The sequence below is a fragment of the Scyliorhinus torazame genome, chromosome 3, assembly GCF_047496885.1.
Source record: "Scyliorhinus torazame isolate Kashiwa2021f chromosome 3, sScyTor2.1, whole genome shotgun sequence".
Taxonomy (NCBI): Eukaryota; Metazoa; Chordata; class Chondrichthyes; order Carcharhiniformes; family Scyliorhinidae; genus Scyliorhinus; species Scyliorhinus torazame.
In genome coordinates this window covers 57,096,790-57,117,461 of record NC_092709.1, presented here as the reverse complement: position 1 = coordinate 57,117,461, position 20,672 = coordinate 57,096,790, and the positions used below count along the sequence as shown (strand labels likewise).

The window sequence follows — 20,672 nt, the reverse complement described above, 5'->3', positions numbered from 1 at the left end:
TAAGTACATGAGAAGAAAAGGAAATAATAGAAAATACATAATAGGGCAACACAAGGTACACAATGTAACTACATAACACGGCATCGGGTGAAGCATACAGGGGTGTAGTGTTAATGAGGTCAGTCCATAAGAGGGTTGTTTAGGAGGCTGGTCAGAGCGGGGAAGAAGCTGTTTTTGAGCCTGGTCGTGCGTGTTCTCAGACTTGCACTGTAACGTTCTATGTTCTATGTTCTGTATCTCCTGACCGATGGAAGAAGTTGGAAGAGTGAGTAAGCCGGGTGGGAGGGGTCCTTGATTATGCTGCCCGCTTTCCCCAGGCAGCGGGAGGTGTAGATGGAGTCGATGGATGGGAGGCAGGTTTGTGTGGTGGACTGGGCTGTGTTCACGACTCTCTGACGTTTCTTGCGGTCCTGGGCCAAGCAGTTGCCATACCAGGCTGTGGTGCAACCAGATAGGATGCTTTCTATGGTATACTGAGATGGGTGAGGCAGACGAGGAGATGCTTGTGGGAAGGTAACGAGCTTCGGATGTACCAGGACTTGGGCGCGGACCTGGCGAAGAGGAAAGCCGGGTTTAATCGGGTGCCCTCTTTTAAAAAGTGTGAAGTTTGGGATATTGTACCCGCCGGCCTCTGGGTGACTTTTAACAGCCAATAACATTATTTTGGAACACCAGAGGAAGCGATGGAATTTTTTTTTTTTTATAAATATATTTTATTCAAAATTTTTGGCCAACCATGACAGTACATTGTGTATCCTTTACACAGTAAGATAACAATATAAATAACAATGGCCAGTTTTAAGCAAGAAATAAATAATATATAAACAACATCAAAATTAGAAAACAAAACTAAATGGCGACTGCCTTGTCCCAAATAAATACTCTCCAAAAATACAATTCAACAGTCCAATATACAATTACCTGTAACAACAACCTATACATATTATACATGTACACTAACATCCCTGAGAGTCCTTCTGGTTCCTCCCCCCACCCCCCACCCCCCTCCCGGGTTGCTGCTGCTGTCTTCTTCTTTTCCATTCCCTCTATCTTTCTGTGAGGTATTCGACGAACGGTTGCCACCGCCTGGTGAACCCTTGAGCCGATCCCCTTAGGACAAACTTAATCCGTTCCAACTTTATAAACCCTGCCATGTCATTTATCCAGGTCTCCACACCCGGGGGCTTGGCTTCCTTCCACATCAACAGTATCCTGCGCCGGGCTACTAGGGACGCAAAGGCCAAAACATCAGCCTCTTTCGCCTCCTGCACTCCCGGCTCCTCTGCAACCACGAATATAGCCAACCCCCAGCTTGGTTCGACCTGGACCCCCACCACCTTCGAAAGCACCTTTGTCACCCCCACCCAAAACCCCTGTAGTGCTGGACATGACCAGAACATGTGGGTGTGATTCGCTGGGCTTCTCGAGCATCTCGCCCATCTATCCTCTACTCCAAAAAATTTACTGAGCCGTGCTCCAGTCATATGCGCCCTGTGTAACACCTTAAATGGTATCAGGCTTAGCCTGGCACACAAGGACGATGTGTTTACCCTACTTAGGGCATCAGCCCACAGCCCCTCCTCAATCTCCTACCCCAGCTCCTCTTCCCATTTCCCTTTCAGCTCATCTACCATAATCTCCCCCTCGTCCCTCATATCCCTATATATATCTGATACCTTACCGTCCCCCACCCATGTCTTTGAGATCACTCTGTCCTGCACCTCCTGCGTCGGGAGCTGCGGGAATTCCCTCACCTGTTGCCTCGCAAAAGCCCTGAGTTGCATATACCGGAATGCATTCCCTTGGGGCAACCCATATTTTTCGGTCAGCGCTCCCAGACTTGCAAACGTCCCATCTACAAACAGATCTCTCAATTGTGTTACTCCTGCTCTTTGCCATGTTCCAAATCCCCCATCCATTCTCCCCGGAGCAAACCTATGGTTATTTCTTATCGGGGACCACCCCGAGGCTCCCGTCTTACCCCTATGCCGTCTCCACTGCCCCCAGATTTTCAGAGTAGCCACCACCACCGGGCTTGTGGTGTATTTCTTCGGTGAGAACGGCAAAGGCGCCGTCACCATAGCTTGTAGGCTAGTCCCCCTGCAGGACGCCCTCTCCAATCTCTTCCACGCCGCTCCCTCCTCTTCTCCCATCCACTTGCATACCATTGAGATATTGGCGGCCCAGTAGTACTCACTTAGGCTCGGTAGTGCCAGTCCCCCCCTATCCCTACTATGCTGCAAAAATCCCCTCCTCACTCTCGGGGTCTTCCCGGCCCACACAAAACTCATGATATTCTTCTCAATCCTTTTGAAAAAAGCCTTCGTGATCACCACCAGGAGGCACTGAAACACAAAAAGGAATCTCGGGAGGACCACCATTTTAACCGCCTGCACCCTCCCTGCCAGTGGCAGGGATACCATGTCCCATCTCTTGACGTCCTCCTCCATCTGTTCCACCAACCGCGTTAAATTTAACCTATGCAATGTACCCCAATTCTTGGCTATCTGGATCCCCAAGTAGCGAAAGTCCCTTGTTACCTTCCTCAGCGGTAAGTCCTCTATTTCTCTGCTCTGCCCCCCTGGATGCACCACAAATAACTCACTTTTCCCCATGTTCAGTTTATATCCTGAAAATTCTCCAAACTCCCCAAGTATCCGCATTATCTCTGGCATCCCCTCCGCCGGGTCCGCCACATACAACAACAAATCGTCTGCATACAGAGATACCCGGTGTTCTTCTCCTCCCCTGAGTACTCCCCTCCACTTCCTGGAACCCCTCAATGCTATTGCCAGGGGCTCAATCGCCAGTGCAAACAATAATGGGGACAGAGGACATCCCTGCCTCGTCCCTCTATGGAGCCGAAAATATGCAGACCCCCGTCCATTCATGACCACTCTCGCCATCGGGGCCCTATACAGCAGCTGTACCCATCTAATATACTCATCTCCAAAGCCAAATCTCCTCAACACCTCCCACAAATTATCCCACTCCACTCTATCAAATGCTTTCTCGGCATCCATCGCCACCACTATCTCCGCTTCCCCCTCTGGTGGGGGCATCATCATTACCCCTAGCAGCCTCCGTATATTCGTATTCAGCTGTCTCCCCTTCACAAACCCAGTTTGGTCCTCATGGACCACCCCCGGGACACAATCCTCTATCCTCATTGCCATTATTTTGGCCAGAATCTTAGCGTCTACATTCAGGAGGGAAATAGGCCTATAGGACCCGCATTGCAGCGGGTCTTTTTCTTTCTTTAGGAGAAGCGATATCGTTGCCTCTGACATAGTCGGGGGCAGCTGTCCCCTTTCCCTCGCCTCATTAAAGGTTCTCATCAGTAGCGGGGGGAGCAAGTCCACATATTTCTTGTAAAATTCAACTGGGAATCCATCCGGTCCCGGAGCCTTCCCCGCCTGCATGCTCCTAATTCCTTTCACTACTTCCTCCATTTTGATCTGTGCTCCCAGTCCCACTCTCTCCTGCTCCTCCACCTTAGGAAATTCCAGCTGGTCCAGAAAACACATAATTCTCTCCTTCCCATCCGGGGGCTGAGCTTCATATAATCTTTCATAGAATGCCTTGAACACTCCATTCACTCTCTCCGCTCCCCGCTCCATCTCTCCCTCCTCATCCCTCACTCCCCCTATTTCCCTCGCTGCTCCCCTTTTCCTCAATTGGTGGGCCAGCAACCTGCTCGCCTTCTCCCCATATTTGTATTGTACACCCTGTGCCTTCCTCCACTGTGCCTCTGCAGTACCCGTAGTCAGCAAATCAAATTCTACATATTGCCTTTGCCTTTCCCTGTACAGTCCCTCCTGTGGTGCCTCCGCATATTGCCTGTCCACCCTCAGAAGTTCTTGCAGCAACCGCTCCCGTTCCCTACTCTCCTGCTTTCCTTTATGTGCCCTGATTGATATCAGCTCCCCTCTAACCACTGCCTTCAGCGCCTCCCAGACCACTCCCACCTGGACCTCCCCATTATCATTGAGTTCCAAGTACTTTTCAATACACCCCCTCACCCTTAGACACACACCCTCATCCGACATTAGTCCCATGTCCATTCTCCAGGGTGGACGCCGTTCTTTTTCCTCCCCTATCTCCAAGTCCACCCAATGTGGAGCGTGATCCGAGATAGCTATAGCCATATACGCCTCACCTTCGGGATCAACGCCCTTCCCAAACAAAAAAGTCTATTCGCGAATAAACTTTGTGGACATAGGAGAAAAACGAAAACTCCTTCCTCCTAGGTCTGCTAAATCTCCATGGGTCTACTCCTCCCATCTGCTCCATAAAGTCTTTAAGCATCTTGGCTGCTGCCGGCCTCCTTCCAGTCCTGGACCTCGATCTGTCCAGTCCTGGTTCCAGCACCGTGTTAAAATCTCCACCCTTTACCAACTTCCCCACCTCTAGGTCCGGGATACGTCCTAACATGCGCCTCATAAAGTTGGCATCATCCCAGTTTGGGGCATATACGTTCACTAAGACCACCGCCTCCCCTTGTAATTTGCCACTCACCATCACGTATCTGCCCCCACTATCCGCCACTATGGTCTTTGCCTCAAACATTACCCGCTTCCCCACTAATATAGCCACCCCCCTGTTTTTCGCATCTAGCCCCGAATGAAACACCTGCCCCACCCATCCTTTGCGTAGTCTAACCTGGTCTATCAGTTTCAAATGCGTCTCCTGTAACATAACCACATCTGCCTTAAGTTCCTTTAGGTGTGCGAGTACCCGTGCCCTCTTTATCGGCCCGTTCAGCCCTCTCACATTCCACGTGATCAGCCGGGTTGGGGGGCTCTTTACCCCCCCCCCTTGTCGATTAGCCATCCCCTTTTACCCAGCTCCTCACCCGGTTCCCACGCAGCTGTGTCCCCCCCAGGCGGTGCCCCCCCGCCCCGCCCACCCCACCCCATACCAGCTCCCCCTTCTCCCCAGCAGCAGCAACCCAGTAAATCCCCCCCTCCCACCCCCCCCCCGCTAGATCCCCCACTAGCGTAGTTACACCCCCCATGTTGCTCCCAGAAGTCAGCAAACTCTGGCCGACCTCGGCTTCCCCCCGTGACCTCGGCTCGCACCGTGCGACGCCCCCTCCTTCCTGCTTCCCTATTCCCGCCATAATTATCATAGCGCGGGAACAAAGCCCGCGCTTCCCTTTTGGCCCCGCCCCCAATGGCCAACGCCCCCAACTCCTCCACCTCCCTTCCTCCCTCCCCCACAACCTGTGGAAGAGAGAAAAGTTACCGGGTCGCAGGATTAACAACATAAAAATCATCTCTCCCCCCTTTTTTCCCCCCTCTTCGCCCCCCATATTCGCCCCACCACTTTGTCTCAAACGTTCTTTTTTAATAACCCACTCATTCCAATTTCTCTTCAACAATAAATGTCCACGCCTCATCCGCCATTTCAAAGTAGTGGTGCTTCCCTTGATATGTGACCCACAGTCTTGCCGGCTGCAGCATTCCAAATTTGATCTTCTTTTTATGAAGCACCGCCTTGGCCCGATTAAAGCCCGCCCTCCTTCTCGCCACCTCCGCACTCCAGTCTTGATATACGCGGATCACCGCGTTCTCCCATCTGCTGCTCCGAGTTTTCTTTGCCCATCTTAGGACCATCTCTCTGTCCTTAAAACGGAGGAATCTCACCACTATGGCTCGAGGAATTTCTCCAGCCCTCGGTCTTCGCGCCATAACTCGATAGGCTCCCTCGACCTCCAGCGGACCCGTCGGGGCCTCCGATCCCATCAACGAGTGCAGCATCGTGCTCACATATGCCCCGACGTCCGCCCCTTCTGCACCTTCAGGAAGACCAAGAATCCTTAAATTCTTCCTCCTCGCATTATTCTCCAGCACCTCCAGCCTTTCCACACATCGTTTATGGTGTGCCTCATGCATCTCCGTCTTCACCACCAGGCCCTGTATATCGTCCTCGTTCTCGGCAGCCTTTGCCTTCACGACCCGAAGCTCCCGCTCCTGGGTCTTTTGCTCATCTTTTAGCCCTTCAATCGCCTGTAATATCGGGGCCAACAGCTCCTTCTTTATCTCCTTTTTAAGCTCTTCCACGCAGCATTTCAAAAACTCGTGGTGTTCAGGGCCCCATATTAAACTGCCACCTTCCGACGCCATCTTGGTTTTTGCTTGCCTTCCTTGCCGCTGCTCTAAAGGATCCACCGCAATCCGGCCACTTTCCTCTCCTTTTTCCATCCGTGTCCAGGGGGGATTCTCTTCTGGTTTACCGCACAGTGTTTTTAACCGTTATAATTGCCGTTGGGGCTCCTATTAAGAGCCCAAAAGTCCGTTCCACCGGGAGCTGCCGAAACGTGCGACTTAGCTGGTCATCGCCGCACCCGAAGTCGAAGCGATGGAATTTTTAAGAGACAATGGACTGGCAGGAGATGGAGGACACTGAACTTTGGAGGAGGTGTGAGGAGATGTTAATTTTTTCTGTCTTTTCTCCTCTGAGATGTTTTGTTCGGTTTGGAGGTGGGACGCTGGGGGAGCTTCGAGGGTGAGTGCACCTTTTTTCGTGTTTATTTGCTGTTTGCTTCATGGAGGTATGCGAGTGGGGAGGAGGGAAATCAGTGGGTGGCAGGAGGCTTGGTAGCTTTGGGCGGGGGCTGCCAGGCTAGCTGGGCGGGCTAGCTAATGGGGGCACGGTGGGGGTGGCCAGGTGGTTAGCGTGGAAGAGGGGGATGGGGTTGTTGTTTTATTTAGGGAAGGGAGAAAGGGGGGGGGGCCTGCTGACAAAGGTGTGGCTGCTGTGGTGCAGCAAGAAAAGGAGTGATGACGGGTGGGCATCCGAGGGTGGATCTGGAGGGTCGCGTGACACGGGCCGGGGGCTGGCCCAAGAAAGGATAACGTTGATCCGCAGGGGAGGGGGGAGGGGGGAGAGGGCTGCGGCCCCCACCCCCCCCATCCCCACCCCCTCCCCCACCAGGCTGGTCCTATGGAATGTGAGAGGGCTGAATGGGCCAGTCTCCCTCCTACATTATCTAATATTGAAGAAAGATAAAGATCCGGAGCAGTGTGTGTCCTACTGCCCAATATCATTATTAAATATGGACGCTAAGTTGCTGGCAAAGATACTGGTCTTGCATATCGAGGACCGTGTGCTGTGGATGATAGAGGAAGCCCAGACGCGGTTTGTAAAGGGGAGGCAATTGCTGCCGAATGTTAGGAGATTATTAAACGTGATAATGATGCTCCCAGAGGGATAGGATGTAGACGTGGCAGTGGCAATGGATGCAGAGAAGGCTTTCGATTGGGTGGAGTGGGAGTATCTATGAGAAGTGTTGGGACGGTTTGGATTCAGGCAGGGGTTTGTGGACTGGGTCCGGCTGCTGTATAGGGTGCCGGTGGCAAGTGTGCAGAGGTATCGAGAGAGTTCGATGTACCTCGGGTTACATCCTGGGACAAGGCAGGGGTTTCCCACTCTCCCCGTTGCTTTTTTCCTTGGCAATAGAACCACTGGCAATGGCACTTGGAGCATCAAGGAATTGGAGAGGGATTGTGGGGGGTGGGGAGGGCACGTTGAGCACAGGGTCTCGCTGTACGCAGACGACCCGTTGCTGTGTATTTTGGACCTATTGGGGGGTACTGGGGGAATCATGAGCATCCTGGAGGAGTTTGGCCGGTTTTCCGGATACAGGCTAAATATGGAGAAGAGTGAGATGTTCCTGATTGAGGCCAGGGGGCAGGAGAGAAAGTTGGGAGAGCTACCGTTCAAGGTAGTGGGGGTGAGCTTCAGGTTCTTGGGTATCTAGGTGGTGTGGGGTGGGTGCAGCTGCATAAGGTGAATCTGGCTTGGTTGGTGGAACAAATGAAGGAAGATTTTAAGAGGAGGGATATGTTGCCACCGTCGCTCGCGGGCGGGTGCAGACAGTGAAAATGAGGGTGCTGTCGAGACTCTTATTTGTCTTTCAGAACCTCCCGATCTTCGTCACTTTTTAAGAAGTTCAACGCTTTGATTATGGGGTTTGTGTGGGTGGGGAAAACCCTGCAGATTAAGAAGGGGTTGTTGGTGTGGCGGAGGGGTGGGGTGAGGGGGGGGGCAGGCTGGCCTTGACAAATATAATGAACTATTACTGGGCAGCTAATATAACCATGGTTAGGAAGTGGGTAATGGGGGAGGGAGGTCGGCATGGTGGCGGATGGAGGCAGCCTCTTGTAAGGGAACGAGTAAATGAGCACTGTTGACGGCACCTCTGCTGTTTTCACTGGCCAAGTACTGCACAAGCCCAGTGGTGGTGGCGGCCCTGAGGGTTAGGGGACAGTGATGGCAGCATCTGAGGCTGCAAGGTGCCTCGGCATGGGCACAGATTTGAGACAATCACAGGTTTGTACCGGTGGGGGGGACTGGGCGCGAGGTTTTGGGGGTGGGGACGGGCAGGGATCGAGCGGTTTGGGGACCTGTTTGTGGGGGCAGCTTTGTGAGCTTAGAGGATCTGGAGGAGGAATATGAGCTGCCCAGCGGGAATGGGTTTAGATACTTACAGGTTCAGGACTTTGTGAGGAAGCAGGTGTCATCTATTCCCCGTTTGTGCCCTTGGGATTAAAGGATAAAGTGCTATCGAGGGAAAGAATGGGTGAGGGTCAGGTGTCCGAGATTTACAAAGAGCTAAAGGACCGAAAGGGAGCCCAAATAGATGTCAAACGGAAATAGGAGGAGGAACTAGGAGGGGGGGGGGGGGGCGGGGGGGGGGGGGGGGGGGGGGGGGGGGGGGGGATGGAGGCCGGGTTGTGGGAGGAGACTCTGAGGAGGGTGAATGCATCTCCGCTGTGTGCGAGGATTAGCTTTATCCAGCTTAAGGTAGTTTATTGGGGCACATGACGTTGGCGAGGAGGTAGAGGATGGGTGTGTGTGGTGTGGGGGAGACCCGCAAACCATGTTCACATGTTCTGGGCATGTCCAAAACTGATGGGGTTCTGGCAGGGTATTTGCGGCTGTAATGTCCAAGGTGTTGAGGGTGAAGGTGATCCTGAGTCCAAAAGTGGCGATATTTGGAGAGTCAGAATACCCGGAATCCAGGGGATGAGAGAAGCTGATGTCCTGGCCTTTGCCTCCCTGATAGCCCGGAGACGGATTTTCCTTAGGTGGCGAGACCTGAAGCCACCGAAATCACGGGCATGGGTGAGCCACCTGGCGGAGTCCTCAGGTTGGAAAAAATAAAGTTTGTTTTGAGAGGATCGGTTGATGGCTTTGCCTGGAGGTGGAAGCCGTTCATCGACTTTTTCAAGCTGGATTGAGGTGTCAGCAGAGGGAGGGGGTGTGGGCAGTAGGAAAGTGGGGGGGTGGGGGATAAAGAGAAGGCAGGACAGGAGGAGGGGGAAGGACAGTGGGGGGTTGGGTGTTGATTAGCTAGTTATTTATTATGATGTTCCTGTTTCTTCTTGCTCTTTTTTTTGTATTTACTGTTTATATAAATGCCATAATAAAAATATATATATTTTTTTAAAGTGTTCGTCTAATTTCTTATTATATCGAAACCCTAAATAATAGTGAAGAAATTGCACCGGCCAGTCTCGTCACTCTCTGTAACAATATTTAAAGCTTTTACCGTGTTATCTTAAGGTCTCATCTTTTCTCCAACAAAAAAAACTAAATTTCCGTCATCTTTTCTGAGAGTTTAGATTCACTTCTTTGTAATTGTTAAGGATCTCTAATCTTACACTTTCAATGGATAAAGGCTGAATGGGCCGGTTGCCAATCTGTAAATGAATCTTCTTCCCTCATCAAAATGACTTTCAGTGGCTCCGGGGTGGAATTGTGCTCATCCAATTTCCAACTTATTTGATGCAGTTCCTCAACACATCAACGTCAAGCTTATCGAACATTCTCTATTAGCTGAGAAAACTAGCATAATGTACATCGGAACGTCTTGCCAAAGTTAAATCAGGCAAAACAAAACTTTAAATAACAACTACAGAAAGTAAGTACAACCAATGATGGGCCTAAGTTGATTCCTCCATTGAGAGGGCACTGTTCAGCAGTAGTATCCCCATCATCAATAAAACTCTATAATAGAAAACACCTGCCGCCACACAGTAAACAGCATGAAAAAACACATTTTCTTAGGCTTCAGGTGCTGTCTTGTGGTCTCCACTTAGAAATAACTAGTGGCACAGTGAACGCCACTGTTGCCTCACAGCACCAGGGTCCTAGGTTTGATTCTGACCTTGGGTGACTATCTGTGTGGAGCTTGCACGTTCTCCCCGTGTCTGCGTGGGTTTATTCGGGTACCCCGGTTTCCTCCCACAGACCAAAGATGTGCTATTAGGTGAATTGGCAATGCCAAATTGCCGAAATGTTATGTGGGGTGACGGGACTAGGAGTGGGGTGTTATGGGCGAGGCGTTTTCAGAACCCCAAAATGTATCATGGAGTTCAACCAACCTCTCCCTTTAATGGATTTGTTGCTTTTCCCAGCACATGGCTTGTTCCCTAGGTGTGGGATTACAATTATGGACACGTGGGTTTTTTTAAACACAAAACACTGTTTATTCCAGGAACTCAACTTAACATCTTAAATAAACATTGGATCTCTCAACACTCCTTACTTCAAAGATAACTCAGAAAATATTGCAACAGTAAATAATTCCTTAAAATGTTCCTTCAAACTTTCAAGAGACTTAACACCTTTAAACAAAATCACATCAGGTTAAAGGTTTTACTATTATGAGTTTAAATCACCCAAATGATCCAGAGATAGTCTTTTATTTCAGAGATCCAGCTCACTGCAAACACAGACACACACAAGCTCTTTTCAAAAACCTGCAAAACTAAATTGCATAACACTAAACTGCAAAATGGCTGACCTGACCTCTGCTCCACCCACTCTCTGACATCACTGTTTTCTTAAAGGTACATTGCTTAAACATCCATGTCTTAAAGGTACTCTCACATGACACCTCGCCCAAGAAAAAAAAAAACCATCAACTTCAAGATGGTTTCATTTTTCACTTTTGCACCATCCACTAAGAAATGCACACAGTAAATATACCTTTTCATTTTAAAAAAAAATACAACACATGCAAACAGGTATAATAATATAGTCCATTTTTCTTTGTTCTTCTTCCTCCAACCGAAATCCTTCTCGATTGATAGTCTCTTTGGACAAAGTCTCTGCACGATTCATCCATTCCTCTACTCCTCGGCATTTCTCTTTAAAGTATCTTAGATACTTTAGTTCAATCTGACCACAGAGTCCCTTGCAATTCTCCAATAGTGGGCCGGATCTCGAATAACGACGAGTCAGAATACAGGCGGGAGATACAGAACCTAGTGGGTGGTGTAGCGACAACAATCTCTCCCTCAATGCCAGCAAAACTAAAGAGCTGATCATTGACTTCAGGAAGCAAAGTACTGTACACACCCCTATCAGCATCAACGGGGCCAAGGTGGAGATGGTTAGCAGTTTCAAATTCCATGGGGTGCACATCTCCAAAAATCTGTCCTGGTTCACCCACGTCGACGCTACCACCAAGAAAGCACAACAGCGCCTATACTTCCTCAGGAAACTAAGGAAATTCGGCATGTCCACATTAACCCTTACCAACTTTTACAGATGCACCATAGAAAGCATCCTATCGGGCTGCATCACAGCCTGGTATGGCAACTGCTCGGCCCAGGACCGCAAGAAACTTCAGAGTCGTGAACACTGCCCAGTCCATCACACAAACCTGCCTCCCATCCATTGACTCCATCTACACCTCCCGCTGCCTGGGGTAAGCGGGCAGCATAATCAAAGATCCCTCCCACCCGGCTTACTCACTCTTCCAACTTCTTCCTTCGGACAGGAGACACAGGAGTCTGAGAACACGCACGAACAGACTCAAAAACAGCTTCTTCCCCACTGTCACCCGACTCCTAAATTACCCTCTTATGGACTGACCTCATTAACACTACACCCTGTATGCTTCATCAAATGCCAGTGCTTATGTAGTTACATTGTATATGTTGTGTTGCCCTATTATGTATTTTCTTTTATTCCCTTTCCTTCCCATGTACTTAATGATCTGTTGAGCTGCTCACAGAAAAATACTTTTCACTGTACCTCGGTACACGTGACAATAAACAAATCCAATCCAATACAGGAACATTGGTGATCACAGCTTTCAGGCACTCAAATGCCTGTTGAACGTCCGCTGTCCACTGAACTTTTTTACGTTTCTTCAGCAATTCCATCAGTGGAGTAACCACGCCACAAAATTTTGCACAGCTGTTCGATCAAATTCATTCACGTTAAGAGATCGCATTGCCTCCCTTCGTCTTGAGGGTATCGGAAACTCCGCAAGAAAAGTGATTTGGGCTTCTCCAAATTCACTTTCGGCTAGGTTCATCACCAAACCCACCTCCTGAAGTTGATCGAAGAGCTCCATACGATGTTTTAAATGCTCTTTCCATGTCTGGAAGTTGGAAACAAAAGCAGATTGTCCCACTTTCTCAATGCAATCCTTCAAACGTGGGATACGATAAGAGTTCGTTCTTGTAACTGCATTCACCTTTCGATAGTCCACACAACTGTTGGGTACCGTCTGGTTTAGGTACCATCACTATGGATGAGCTCCATTGGCTGCAACCCACTTCAATTATGCCATTCTTCAGCATACTCTCAATCTCTCTGTTAACCTGTGCCAATTTTAAAGGATTAAGTCTATATGTATGTTGTTTGATAGGAACAGCATTTCCCACATCTACATCATGTATAGCCATTTTAGTACTTCCGAATTCATCTCTACAAACTTGCCCATGTGATATCAATAACTCTTTCACGTCAGTTTGTTTTTCCTCTGGAAGGTAACTTAACAATTCATCCCAATTTTTGAGAACATCCTCATTTTCCAATTTAATTTGAAGTATGTCAAATTCACAGTCATCTGGATTTGGTTTGTCACTTTGAGTTGAATCATTAAAACCTCCTTTTTCTCTCCTTCCCTTTCAAAGTACCTTTTAAGCAGATTCACATGACACACTCGGTGAGTTTTCCTTCTATCTGGTGTTTTTACCACATAATTCACCTCACTTAATTTCCTTTCAATCTGATACGGTCCACAAAACCTAGCTTTTAAAGGCTCCCCTACCACTGGTAACAACACTAAAACTTTATCCCCACTGGCAAAACTACGAACTTTGGATTTTTTGTCCGCTACCCGTTTCATCACATTTTGTGCAACTTTCAAATGTTGTCTAGCCAATTCACCTGCTCCATTTAATCGTTCCCTAAAATGTGACATGTAATCCAATAGTGTAATTTCCGATTTCTCACCCACCAATTTTTCCTTAATCAATTTAAGTGGTCCTCTTACCTCATGACCAAAAATTAGTTCAAAAGGACTAGATTTGGTAGACTCATTAGGTGCATCCCTAATTGCAAACGATACGAATGGGATTCCATTATCCCAATCCTCTGGATAATCTTGACAATACGCCCTCAACATTGTCTTTAATGTCTGATGCCTCCTTTCTAACGCTCCCTGTGAATCTGGATGGTACGCAGTTGATTTAAATTGTTTTATTCCTAAGCTATCCATAACTTCTTTGAATAACTTTGAAGTAAAATTCGTTCCTTGATCCGATTGAATTTCTGTGGGTAGTCCATATCTAGTAAAGAATTTAAGTAACTCCTCCACAATCCTTTTAGCTGAAACATTACATACTGGAATGGCCTCTGGAAACCTAGTAGACACATCCATTACAGTCAAAAGATATTGATTCCCACTTTTTGTTGTAAGAAGCGGTCCTACACAATCGATTAGGACCCTTGTAAAAGGTTCCTCAAATGCTGGAATGGGTATTAATGGCACTGGTTTTATCACTGCTTGAGGTTTCCCTATCACTTGACATGTGTGAAAATGATTAACAAAATTTAACTACATCTTTCTGTAGTCCAGGCCAATAAAAATGTTTCTGGATTTTAGCTTGAGTTTTCCTTATTCCCAAATGACCTCCCACTGGTACCTCATGTGCAGCTCACAACAACTCCTTTCTATACCCTACCGGCAATATTACTTGATGAACTTCTGCCCACTTTTTATCCACCTGCATATGTACAGGTCTCCATTTTCTCATCAAGACACCATTTTTACGGTAATAACACTCTGGTATACTTTCAGATTCCTCTTCCGTATATGCTTTCTGATATATCCGTTTTATTTCTACATCTTTCTGTTATAACTCCGCCAATTTTCCTGAACTAAAAATAGCCGCCTCATCCTCCACCTGTTCTTGTTCTTTTTCAACCATCTGATCAAAAATCGTTTCTGATAATTGCACTTCAACTTCATCTTCACTCTTTGATTTCTCCTCTTGTCTTAACCTGTGACTTTGTTACTACACAATCCGGAAAAATCCCAGGATATTCGTCCTTCAACACTTCAGTTGACTGATTTTCCACTGGTTTATCAACCACAGTAGGCATCACTCCCACCTGCGATCCAGCTATATCATTACCCAAGATAAACTGTATTCCTGGACAAGATAGTTTATCTATTACTCTTACTACCACTTCACCACTCTTTACTGGACTTTCCAACCTTACCTTATATAATGAAACGCTACTCCTCTCACCCTGAATTCCACATATCACCACCTTTTCTGGCAACATTCTTCCCAAACTACATAATTCCTCATCTCTTACCATTAAAGATTGATTAGCCCCTGTATCTCTGAAAATTGTGACTTCTTCACCTGCTCCTCCTGATACACATGAGTAAACTTTACCCACACAAGTAAATTCTTTAAAGACATCTGGCACCTTCTTAACAATTACTTCTTGAACAGGCTGTACAATCGTTTGCACCTCCTGTACTACTCGAACAAATCCCACTGTCTTACCCTGTTTTACCACATCAGCCTTTCCAGTGCTTTTTTTCAACCACCAACACTGTGACTTTACATGGCCTAGTTTATTACAGTGAAAACATCTGAAACTTTTCATTTCTTTTCCACCCTCCTGGATTTCTTTTTTAATCTGAGGTACACTCTCTTTATTGTCTCCCATCAGATCACCTTTACCTTTTCCACTTGAGTATTTCTCATGTCCCCAGTTTCTATCCCTCACCGGCTGAAACTGATGTTGGAAACCAATCTTTGATTTATGAACTAATTCATAATCATCTGCCATTTCCGCTGCTAATCTCGCAGTTTTAACCCTCTGTTCTTCCACATGAGTTTTCACTACATCAAGAATTGAATTTTTAAACTTCTCCAAAAGTATAATTTCTCTCAAAGCTTCATATGTTTGGTCTATTTTCAAAGCCCTTGTCCACCTATCAAAATTACTCTGTTTGAGCCTTTCAAACTCCATGTATGTTTGACCAAATTATTTCCTTAAATTTCTAAACCTTTGTCTGTAAGCTTCAGGCACTAGCTCATATGCACTTCAGATGGATTTCTTCACCTCCTCATACGTTCCAGAAACCTCCTCCGGTCGTGATGCAAACACTTCACTAGCTCTACCTACCAGCTTTGTTTGAATCAGTAACACCGACATGTCCTGTGGCCATTTCATTTGTTTAGCTACCTTCTCAAATGAAATGAAAAAGGCTTCCACTTCCTTCTCGGCAAACCTTGGCAATGCTTGGACATATTTAAATAGATTCCCACCAAGCCTTCGACTATGATGCTCTTTCTCACTATCCTCATCACTATCATCTAACTGTACGTTTCCCTTTACGTCTGCCAATTTTAAGTGATTGTCATGTTTCATGCCCATTTTCTGAAGTTCAAACTCCCTCTCTTTATCTTTTTCCCTGATCTGTATCTCCCTTTCTTTTTCTTTTTGTTCTGCTAGGGCTATTCTTTCTTTTCTCCTTTCTTCTCTCTCCTTTTCTTTTTCCTCTCTCTCTCTTTCTCTTTCTTTTTCCTCGCTCTCTCTTTCTCTTTCTTTTTCCTCTCTCTCACTCTCATATTCAAACTGCTTTAATTCTTTCTCATGTTCCATTTGTTTAATTTGCAACTGAATTTTTGCCATTTCCAATGAGTCAAACTCTATCTCAGGCAACTTTAAATGCTTAACCACCACCATAATGGCCTCATCTTTTCGCATTTTGTCAGATAATGTTAGCTGCAATGTTCTTGCCAAATCTAACAGTCTGCTTTTCGTTTCTGTCCGTAAAGTACTACGTGTGACATTCTCCACACCAAAAAACGTCTGAGCCTCTGAAAGAGCCATTGTTCACAACACTCTCCTCACTTGAACTAAAATACCACACCGGAAAAGCAACAATCCTTCACTGTCTTTAAGTTCACAAAAGTCAATCCAGTAGATAGACTTTTATCCCCCTCGAGCCCCCAATTGTTATGGGTGAGGCATTTTCAGAACCCCAAAATATATAATGGAGTTCAACCAACCTCTCCGTTTAATGGATCTGTTGCTTTTCCTAGTACACAGCTTTTCCCTAGGTGTGGGATTACAATTATGGACACGTGGGTTTTTTGAACACAAAACACTGTTTATTCCAGGAACTCAACTCAACATCTTAAATAAACATTGGATCTCTTAACACCCCTTACTTCAAAGATAACTCAGAAAATATTGCAACAGTAAATAATTCCTTAACATTTTCCTTCAAACTTCCAAGAGACTTAACACCTTTAAACAAAATCACATCAGGTTAAAGGTTTTACTATTATGAGTTTAAATCACCCAAATGATCTTTTATGTCAGAGATCCAGCTCAGTGCAAACACAAGCTCTTTTCAAAAACCTGCAAAACTAAACTGCAAAATGGCTGACCTGACCTCAGCTCCACCCACTCTCTGACATCACTGTTTTCTTAAAGGTACATTGCTTAAACATCCATGTCTTAAAGGTACTCTCACATGACAGGGGATTGAGCCTAAGTAGGGTGCTCTATTGGAGCAAGGGCCGATGCATACTCGATGGGCCGAATGACCTCCTTCTGCACTGTAGGGATTCCTTGATTCTAATTTTGCAAAGATTGATTTCCTCCTTTTTACCCATGGAAATCACTGGTCTCCAACTTCCAATCTGAATTATGAGCCGTGGCATCAAGTGACATAACAAAGGGGTGCAGTGACAGTGGAGCTCTTTATAATGCTTCTACCCTGGGGTCTTTCATGAGAATATAACACATGATGAGAATTGAAACATCTCATGACCTAACACAGGGGACAGACACAATCAATCATCGCCAATAAATCACTTCTTGCAAATTTGTGAATAAATACTAAACGTTTGGATGACATTCTTTGGTCTGATACTTTTTAACCTATTTTTAAATCAATTTGTTAAACAAATTAATCTTAAATATTTCAATGCACTAAGCTAGCAGAAACATGAATAAAAATGTGTTAATGTTAATGCAACTGAAAATGATTTTAGGCTAATGAGAGATGCTATTATAATTTTTATTTTCACGTATATCATATCTATCAAACTTGCATTCTCGACTGATCTATTTAAAGCACTCGGATTTGGCAAGAGAAAACTACAAACCAAAGTAAATCACTTCGGCAAACATCTTACCAACAGCAAGAAAGATCCACCAGAGCCAAATTTTCCCTTCAAAATAGCCGATGAAATAATCCGAGAACTGGAAAAGGAAATATTTGCATTAAATCACAAGCCAAATCGCCACTGAAACCCAATTTCAAGCAACATACACAAGGGAAAAAATTGAATCTTGTGGACCAAGCTGTTAATGTAGCCACACCATGACTGCAGACATGCACAGAGGGTATCAATTCATCAAGCCTGTTCTTGTTTATTTGAGCATGCTAATTGGGATACCTCACATTTAAACAAACAGATAGAAAAGGGTATAGAGTATAAAAGTTGAGGTGTAATGATGAATCTATATAATAATAATCACTTATTGTCACAAGTAGGCTTCAATGATGTTGCTGTGAAAAGCCCCTAGTCGCCACATTCCAGCGCCTGTTCGGGGAGGCCAGTACAAGAATTGAAACAGCGCTGCTGGCCTTATTCTGCATTACAAGCCAGCTGTTTAGCCCATTGTGCTAAACCTATAAAATCCTTAGTGAGAGAATAATTGGAGTACTATTGAGTACAATTTTCAGCTCCATACTCAAGGAAGGATTTTGAGGTAATGGAGGCAAGGATTTGCAATGAGTCAGGATTCTTTCAAAAGTGATGTGTGGGTCCCGATTCCTGGATTCCTGACCCTATTCCCGGGTGTCTGAGTTTTAGGAATGCCTTCAAAGGGTTCAAGTTGGTTCGGGTCGAAAGCCCAGACCTAGGGCAGCACGGTGGTGCAGTGGGTTAGCCCTGCTGCCTCATGGCGCCGAGGTCCCAGGTTCGATCCCGGCTCTGGGTCATTGTGTGGAGTTTTCACATTATCCCCGTGTTTGCGTGGGTTTTGTCTCCACAACCCAAAGATGTGCAGGATAGGTGGATTGGCCACGCTAAATTACTCCTCAATTGGAAAAAAAATGAATTGGGGTACTCCACAATTCTTCATGGGGCAGGACCAGGTTTTTCGAGAGTCGTGGTTAATGGCAACTCAGGGCAGTCGTGAGTCATATAATCTACATGAGGGAACCTTTCAAAAGGTGAGCTCAAAAGGTCCTCCTTATGCCCCTCATGCCGAGCTATGCACCTTCACACACCTCCCATTGCAACTGATGCCCTCTATGTTAAGCTATGCTTCTCCACCCATGCTTCTTGGATCTTCATGCCCCCGATGCCAAGCTTTGCCTCCTCCCATGGTCCCTCATGCTCCCTATTCTGAGCTATACCTCTCCATCAACCTCCATGGCTCCTCATGCCCCCTACGCTAAGTAATGTCCCTCCTCCCACCCCTCATGGTCCCTTCTTCTACCTTATGCCAAACTATGGCACTTCAAGCCCATGGACCCACTATACATTTTATAAAAACAATGAACCCTATGGTGACAATATTATGTGTTAAAAGAAGCTTTAGAAGTTCACTCATTACTTTCCACTATATTAAAAAGTCCTTTATTCATAACTCAATAAAGTGTCAATCATTCAGATACTTTAAAGCATCAATAACAGAAACTGCAAGTCCTTGAAATCTCTTAACCTTGTGTAAATAAATATTGTAAAATTGACAGCAGGGATAAAAGAGTCAGAGCTGAAAAAATGAAATGAAAATCGCTTATTGTCACAAGTAGGTGTTCAGGTAAAAATTGTACATGGAGAAGTTAAAATTAAGGGTTGTACATGGAGAAGTTAAAATTAAGGGTCTCTCTGTTTTAATTATGCTTGCAATAATGTAATTGGGATTCTGCAAAGATCTGGTGCAGCTTGCAATAATGAGATTGGAAGATTCTGCAAAGTTCTGATATAAAAGTGCAACAAACTAACCGTTTACTGTTGAGACACCTGCTATTCTTGTCACTGAAAACAAGGAGTTGTGGACATCAGTTATCGAATGTTTTCAGAAGAATGTGACTGGAAGCTAATTGTTACTAGGGGGACCTAATTGGTCATGTATGTAACCCTTCAAGCTAATGAGGACCATGTATAAAAAAGGCTAACTGCCGCTGTAAAATTGAGAAGGTGACTGCGAGCACTGCAGAGGGCCGGCTCTTCTCCCAAAAGCTTTTGCCAATAAATAGACTTGACTCAACTCTTTGGTGTGGACAGGTTATTACCCACTTCATAGGCTTCAAATGAAGTTACTGTGAAAAGCACCTAGTCGCTACATTCCGGCAGCTGTTCGGGGAGACTGGTACGGGAATTGAACCGTGCTGCTGGCCTGCCCTGGTCTGCTTTCAAAGCCAGTGATTTAGCCCTGTGCTAAACAGCCCCTCAATGATAGCTGTCAATGATTCAAAATGTTTTCTCTGGGGTTCAGGTATTTCAACAGAAAATGGATTATTGATCTGTCAGCGAAGCATACACAATGATGTATTCTTCCCTTTTCGAACTTGAAAATCAAAAGGACGCAGTGTTGCTACGTGAAACAAGTAAAGTTTTTCCAGCATTGCTTGCGGGTTAAGAGGAGCAGGAGCATTTCCCATGAGCCAACACAGCAAACCTGTCAAGCTTCCCAGCAATTGAATCCCCATACCATTCAAAAACCTTCCGATCCTGTCCACCAATATCCTCATTGACCTCCATTTCACCTTGACTCCTCCCCATTCCCCAGCTACAATCTGATGACGCCTACCCGTCTGACAGTTACCCAACCTTTTAACCTGGCTGGCTGGGACTAGAAAACAGATTCCAAAAATGACGTCAGGTTGTGCCATTAATTTCGACAGGATTCAAGGAAAACCCCATCCTTCCAGAAGAAATGTGCAAAACTGTCCCTCCATGCTCTCTCCCTGGTAACGGTGCCAATTACATTCTGTACCCATTAACAAAACAACCAACGTGGAAACTTTGCAGAACTGAAACAAGGCACCATTGAAACTTAATATGATTGAAACCATATTGTATCAAGTTCATCCCTCTTGACATTAAGGTAGATTACTAATTAAAAAGAACATTGTCATTCACATAATTAGTTTCGCATTTCAGTCAATGGGTTGAATCTTAACGTAATAAAAACAGTGGAACGGTGTCAGGTCAAAATTCAAAGACATCTAAAACAGAAATCCAACTTATTCCCTTGCTATTTTAATAGTGGCTGGAGGAGCCATGAATTACCAATCCATTTATAGGGGCAGGAGGGTCGTTGCTCATTGAAATATTACAATTAGGCTCTAATACAAAAGC

General features: G+C 45.9%; 1 protein-coding gene across 5 annotated transcripts in view; it reads right to left on the bottom strand.

The window, feature by feature from the left end:
• The window catches only part of LOC140408460 (NEDD4 family-interacting protein 1-like), a 180,595-nt gene that overhangs the window by 130,478 nt on the left and 29,445 nt on the right, over window positions 1-20,672 (bottom strand). For all 5 annotated transcript variants that reach the window (XM_072495687.1, XM_072495686.1, XM_072495689.1 and 2 more), the window contains exon 4: window positions 17,490-17,556. In XM_072495687.1, coding sequence (XP_072351788.1) covers window positions 17,490-17,556 — 67 coding nt within the window. The remainder of the gene's footprint in view (window positions 1-17,489; window positions 17,557-20,672) is intronic.